General features: G+C 56.1%; 1 protein-coding gene across 1 annotated transcript; it reads left to right on the plus strand.

Annotated features, from left to right (window-relative positions):
- Window positions 1–2844: 2844 nt before the first annotated feature.
- LDBPK_291460 (RNA binding protein, putative) lies at window positions 2845–5607 on the plus strand (the record flags this gene model as incomplete). Its single annotated transcript, XM_003862517.1, has 1 exon — window positions 2845–5607. One exon carries the CDS (start codon window positions 2845–2847, stop codon window positions 5605–5607), a length of 2763 nt encoding a protein of 920 aa, XP_003862565.1.
- Window positions 5608–7095: the final 1488 nt, after the last annotated feature.

Here is a 7095-nt window from a genome sequence, read left to right on the forward strand (position 1 = left end):
TTTGGTTTGAAACTCGACTCGCATGCGCGTTGCGAGTTTGTGCGATAACGTTCTGTGCTTGGGTGTGTGCATGGGTGTGCGTCTATTTCTTGCTCAGCCGTACTTGTACTTGCTTGTATATATATATATATATAGTTTTGCGCCCCTTTCGTTGTCGTCTTTTTTCCGCTGTGAGCTGCGCTCTCGTTTTATTCCTCGTTTGTTTCTCCTTTCTACGTCTCTTTGTTTCCCTACTTCTTGAATTCGCGGTATTTTTTTCTTTTTGGATTACTTGGTGGCCGATCTCTGGTTGCTGTACTTGTGTCGTTCTTGTGTCTCCTTTTCTGTTTTTTTTTTTTTTTCTGATTCGGCTCGCATCACAAGCGTTGCTGTCTGTTGCTGTTCTACCTCTGTCGCTTGTGATTGCGCCTCTGTTGGGCTCAAAGTGTGTACGAGCCCTCTGTCAATCTCACGCTCTTTTTATAGGGCAGTGTGGTGGAGAGCCTTTCCTCCTCCTCCTCGCTCTTCTTTAAGTTTGTGTTTTCGCCACCGTGTTACCCGGCGTTGGCGTTTTTCCCCTCGTCTTTGCTCCATTTTGTGTATATCTCGTACTCTCCCCCCGTTCTTGATTTCTCCCCCTTTTCCCCACTCGTTTGCGCTTTTCGCCCCTCCCCCCCGTGCCGCCGCTGCTCGTTTTGCACACAACTTTCTCATTCCGCAGCTCCGCCCCCCTCTCTCTTATATTTTCTGATTCCGTGTGCGTGTTTTTCGTTTGTTTTTTTTTGTTTGGTGTGTGCCTCCCTTTTTCTTCAGCTGTTTAGTTGTGTTTTGGTTCCATTCCTGCCCCCTTCTTCCTCCTTTGCCTTAACCCACACGTACCTTCTTGTTGTCATTGCCCCCCTTTTTTCGTTCGTTCTACGTCGGGTGTTTTTTTTGGCACCGATCTACCTCTCCTTTCTTTAGGTCGTTTTTCCCCGATTTGGTATTGGGCTCGCTCACCTCTGACCCCACTGCATCCACTCTCTCACCACCTCGTTTGTTACATATATATATATATATGTATTGTGTTGTTGTTCTCGAAACAGAGACCCCCCCCCTGCGCGAGACATTTCTGCGCACCGATTTGGAAAGCAAACAAGCATTCACCAAGCAGGGATTGCTACCACCACCTACCCCACAAGCCGACTTCTTTCTGTACACGCATTTCTCTCGCACGTTCTCCGCTCCTTTTCTCTGCAGCCCCACCGCCTCGTCACCTAGCCCGTCTATTTGCATTCGCTTGCTGACTGCCTATCCTGTTGCTCCTTTGTTGGATTTTCTGTTTTCAGGGGTGGGGTTGCGTGCCGCTAAACCGTTGTGCCCCCACGGTGGCGGAAGAGGAGAGGCCACAGCGGCGCCGCAGCGGTCCTCTTTCAACGACAGCTACACGCAAAGAAAGACTGTGCTGGAAGGGACAGCAAAGTCACAGGGGGAAACGAAAGCAGAAGAATCGGAAGCAGTTTCTGTTTTCTTGTCAACGGGTTTTCACTCAGCGGTTCCGTTGGTATGAAAACTTTTTTTTCACCGTTTTCGAATTTCCTTTGTCGTTCTTTCGACTCCTTCTCATTATCTCCACCTCTTCTCTCCTCCCGTTTGCTGATCCGGCAGAGCCCAATATCCTCGACTCTTTCCTGCCCCATATCAGTGGAGCATCGTGAGACGCCGCGAAAAAAAAAGTGTGCTTTCTTTTTGCTTGTCTTTACGAGAGTGCCCGTGCTGCGTATCTCTTTCTTTGGTTCGCGTTTCAAAGAAGTCTTCGAGGTAGACGAGGGACTCCAGCAACAGGCGAAGAACGGGCGAAACAATACGTAAAGACACACAAAAAAAGAAAAAACACAAGTAAGCACAAAAGAAAACCCCGCACATAGTGGTGAAGAGATTGACAGCACGCATACCCTTCCCCCTTCTTCCCCCCTACACACACACACACACACACACACACACACACGTGCATACGGCACTGAAAGACGTCAAGAAAAAAAAAAGAACTTGCAACAGTATCACTTGGCCTTGGTTTTCTTTTATATTTTCTCTCCTCTCCTCCTATTCGTGTGCCGCGCCGCATTTTATCTTCTCTGCCTCTTATATATTTTATCGTGTCTGCTCTGCCCTTCTCTCTCTAGTTTTCATTTTCCTATCTATCTATTCATATTACAGCCACAGTACTTTTTTTCTCCTTGCTTGGCCGCTGTTTCACTTTCTTCGTGAGTATCTGTCCTGTATTGAGTGCTCACTCTTGCCCATCCCTCTTTTTCTATTTTTTTTTTCAATTTTGGTTTGCGTCCTTTGTTGGAGGATATTCTCCATCGCTTGTCTCTTGCTTCGCCGCCTCCTTTCGCCACCCATTTCCCCATTTTTGACACGCCCGACTGACAACGCACACCAACCAGACCGGCACGCAAGAAAGACAACGGATAGGCGAAACAAAAAAGGTCCTCACGCAGACGTTATCAAGAGCAGCAAAAACAAACAAACCAATAAACAACCACCTCAGGACCACCTCCTCTCCCTTGTTGATTCTTCTACTGCCGAGTAGCCCTTGGTGTGCTTTATTTTTGCCTTTTTTTTACTGTTTTGCTCTTAAGTCCTTCCACTTCTCTTATCTGTCTACCCTGCTTGTACTCTTTTTTTTTTTGACTTCGCTCTGGCCTTTTTCGCTTTCCATTCTCTCTCGGTATTCCGCAGCCACGCTGCACCTCCTTTTTCTTGTTATCGGTGTCCCCTGAGCGTAGGTCTTTTCGTGGTGCAGTGCTTGTGTGCGCGCACTTTTTTTCTCCTTTCGTGTGCCCTTTTTATTTTCACCCTCCTCTCTCATTCTCTCTCACCATGAAGACACACCACATGCATTCGATTGTGACGGCTTCGCCTATTCCCATCGATGTGGAGCAGCAGCAGCAGCAATCGCATCCGCGTAGGCGATCCTCCTCCTCGCCGGGCACCCCACCAATGAGCGCAACAAAGCTGCGCCATTCGCCCGGAATGGCGGTACCCACATCGAGCCAGTCACCGATGTCTGTGCACATACCTGCGGGAGGAGGCGGGGCCCACGCAGGTTTTCCAGGCCTGTCGGTAGGCTACGTGCAATCGGCAGATGTGGTGCAGTCCTCAATGATGGTGCCTGCCAAGGAGCTGGCTCCGCGCCAGTACACGCAGCAGCAGCTCCGCACGGACGCCATCCGTGGCCGTTCCCCGACTAACTTCGGCGCCGCTGGTGGTATGGCGGGCTCTCGCCCGATGCCGACTCTCTCGGTGGAGCGTCTTGGCGAGCCGGTGCTGATGCCAGGACCCCCTGGCACGACGGCCTGTGCGGCAATGGCCATGAACTTTGTGACCCCCCTCTCCGGCGTGCTTGACCCACCGTCGACGCCACCGTCGTCTGCCACCACGCCAGGCAACACGAACTTCTCGATGAGCGAATACCCGGGCCTAATATCGACGTCGCCCGTACCAACTCCCGTGACGCCGACGGAGCACAGCAGCACGAACTTGATACTCTACAACATTGGCCCCCACATGACAGAGGCTGCCTTGCACACCTTGTTCGACCCGTTTGGCGAGGTGGTGAGTTGTGCTGTGATGCGTGACATTCACACAGGTGCAGGCCTGGGTACCGCCTTTGTGCGCTATTCAGAACACATGGATGCGTGCCGCGCGCTGGAGGCCTTCAGTGACCGCACGAACCCTGTGTGCGTGCATGAGTCGAAACCGCTGGTGGTTCAATGGGCGCGAAAGCAGCACGACGGTACCCCCGCCGGTGAAGCCCGCAAGAAGATCATGAAGCTGTTTGTGCGCAACATTCCCCTCGACTGCTCCATCGAGGATTTGGAGGAGCTGTTTGGGGCGTACGGCAGTGTGCGCCAGGTGACGCTGCACAAGGACACGTCGCCGGTGCAGGATGAGGCGATGGTGCGGCTGATTGCGTTTGTGATCTACACCGAGGAGGGCGCGGCGGAGCGGGCGGCGCGGGAGGTGCACAACACGAAGCCGTTCGCGTCGTGCAACGGCATCCCCATCATGATTAAGCTGGCGGAGAGTAGCCAGCGGCGACGGTTCTTGAAGAACGCGGAGGCGACTGGGCCGATTGTATCGTTAGCAGGCCCGATCGGGCTCCCGGCTGTGCGTACGTCGCCCATGACGCCTGGCATGTCCAGCTCACCGTTCGACATTGCTGCGGCCTCGCAACATCATCAGCACCTGCAGCAACAGCAGCACCCGACTGCCTCTCAGCAGGGCATGTGTGAAACTTATAGCTTTGAAGCATCCCCGTCATCGTACAGCATGCCCGTTTTCGATGGCACCGCTGCGTACGCGCCGCCAGATCCTCGCGAGGCATCCACGGGCAGCTACCAAGGCACGCCGCAACGGCTGCAGATGAGCGTCTCTGGCGGTGGCAGTCCGGCTTCTGTGACTCCGCTGGCGTCGAACATCGTGGGAGGCTCACCGGGTCGGCATCATTATCCAATGCCGACTTACGTAGGTGATAGGGAGGGCCGTGTTAGTCCTCACTCCTCGTCGGTTGCCGCGCCGATGCCGGCGCACTCTTATCGCCAGGCCGCCTCCCTGTCCTTTGACGTCAACGCTGCCGCCGCTCATGGTGGCCTCTTGGCCCCCTCGAAGCCAAGCGGCCAGAATTTGCCTGATGGGATGGCGGGCGCTGGCGGTGCGGGCGGTTACCCAAGCGGCAGTTTCTTGTATTTCAGTAGTAGCCCGAGCGACGCAAAATTCACGACCGCCACAGCTGCGTCTAATGGTGGGTCTCCGCAGGTGCCGGCCAGCGGCCCGTGGTGCGAGACCACCGGCGATGACCCCAATCAGAGCAGCAGCCTTGTGGCATCGACGCAGCCTACCCGAAAAGGCATGGAGGCGAGCTGTTCTCCGCCAGCCGCTGGCTCAGCCCCACCACCAGGGCCGCTTCGCCCGGGCTCCACCCCGTCAATGACATTCTCCAGTGCCCATGGCAGCCCGCAGCAGAGCACTGGGCTCCATCGCACCTCTCCAACAAGCATGACTGCACCGGGCGCTGTTGCGACAAACCGCCCCGTGCCCGGCGCTTTCGTGCCGATAGGTGTTCCAACGAATGCAGCTCCTCAGTCGGCTACAAGGCTGCCCGTTGCGAGCAGCGGGAGTACTTCCGACATGAACTCTACCCTACCCAGCAACAACTTTGGCAGTGGCACCACGCCTATCAGCAGTGCGGCGCACAGCACGGAGTCGCCGACGGTGCGCATGGGTCCGTCCGAGTCGTGGCGCCGTGCTGTGCGGACACACGTGCACAACGCAAAGCGGCAAAATGAACGCCTCAACATGAGCGGCTCCCCGCCATCCATGCCCTCGATGAGTGCGAGTTGCAGCGTCCTAGCACCGGCGGCTTCACCACCGACGGCAGTACGAAAAGGAAGTATGCTCTCCATCAGCTGCAACGAAGCCTCCGCCCCTAGCACCACACCGCCCACGTCGCCCATCTCGAACTCGACGCTGTCAGCTGATCAGGCTGGCACGAAGCTCACCAGCACAGGTACTCCTTCATCGGGGCGGATGCGATACTACAACAATCCGTACTCCTCTGAAAGCACCAAACTTTTCTGCTGATACCGCCACAATCCACATATAAGCTCCGTGGAGCCTTCGACAGTGAGAGTGGAGGATCGGAGGGGGCGTTCATTGCCAACACCCGCAGCAGAAGGCGGGCCTCAACATGCAGCTCGCTGCTGAGGTGCTTTCATTTGACCACTTTTTTGCTCTTATCTGCAACGGACGTAAGCAAGAGCAACGGCGTGACTTTTTAGCAAACACGACACCAGTGGTGGGATGACCTTCATAGTAGGTTGCTGGGGGCGGGAGGAAGAGTGCGAGGGGAGGTGAGACCGGCGGAGCCGACAGCACCCGTAGGTGAGTGTATGCTTGTATGCAGGCAGCGCAGACGACTGCGTCAGCCTGCCACAGCGCAAGGGATGACATGGTTTTCCTACACCGGCACTCTTTCGCGCTTTATACTTGCACCCCAACTCGTGCCCTTCTTTGCCGCAGGTGAAGCGCCGTCATTTTCTTTTCAGAGTACCTTCATGCACTTGATACTTCGTTTTTGGCTCTCATGTGCAGGCCCCTCGCTGCCCAGTCGTTGCTGTCTTTCCCTCGCCTCTTTCTCTCTGTCTGCCCGTCTCTCGGTAATGTATCTTCCGCTTGACATCTTCTTTTCGTTAATACGGCCTTTAAGGCGTTTTCGTTTCTCCGGCTCCTTCCTCGTCGTGTGTTTCGTCGCCACCCTCTCCCCCCTTTTTTGCTCTTCCTTTTCTCCTTTTTTCTCTCGTTGTTGTTTCCATTACCGTCTTTGTCCTCCCTTCCCTTCCACACCGTGAGCTCGGTGGCCGCGGTGGTCGCTGTCTGAAGACATCCGCGGCCCCCCTCCTTCATCTTTGCTCGCTCTTTTGCGTTTCCCTACCGGGGCAGCTCTCACACGGGGGCATGCAGACATGGAACCCTACTGCGCTCCGCACGCACACACGCGCCTCTTTCATGCAGGGTGGTTGCCTGCGCTTCTAAGCGTCCACTCCCTCACGGGCTGCGGGCGCACTCCCCGGACGAAGAAAAACGAGCGGCATGCAGGCGGCGACTCGCCCGCTTTGCGAAGCTCCGTTGCTCGCTGGGAAGAGATGGCGCGGCGCACATAGACATCCAGCCAGGGGCGCCCGCGATGCGCCACGGTATAGCACCCATAGATGCAGCGACAAGACGCTGCGGCCGCGCCTCGTCTGCAGCGATGGCGCTGAGTGCGAAGCAACGGAGCTGGGGCGCGACCCTGGTGCGAGGACACCCGGATCGGCCAAGGCACAGGCAGACAAGTGTGGCTCTTGCCACGGACTCGGTCATCGGTCTCAGGCGTCAGGCCGACATCCCGCGAAGCCGCGCTGCACGAGGCGACGGGAGACCATGCTCGCTCAGTCCCGCACCGGCGCCTGCCCGCGCCGCGGATCCCTGCAACGGCGGGTGACTGGCAGTGGCGGCATGGGGTGCGGATGGTGTGCTGCCTACTGCTGCGCTGGCGCATGCTTCTCCGCGGGCCCTCTTCCTCTCCACACA

Source organism: Leishmania donovani, chromosome 29 (genome assembly GCF_000227135.1).
Source record: "Leishmania donovani BPK282A1 complete genome, chromosome 29".
In the NCBI taxonomy this organism is placed as follows: domain Eukaryota; phylum Euglenozoa; class Kinetoplastea; order Trypanosomatida; family Trypanosomatidae; genus Leishmania; species Leishmania donovani.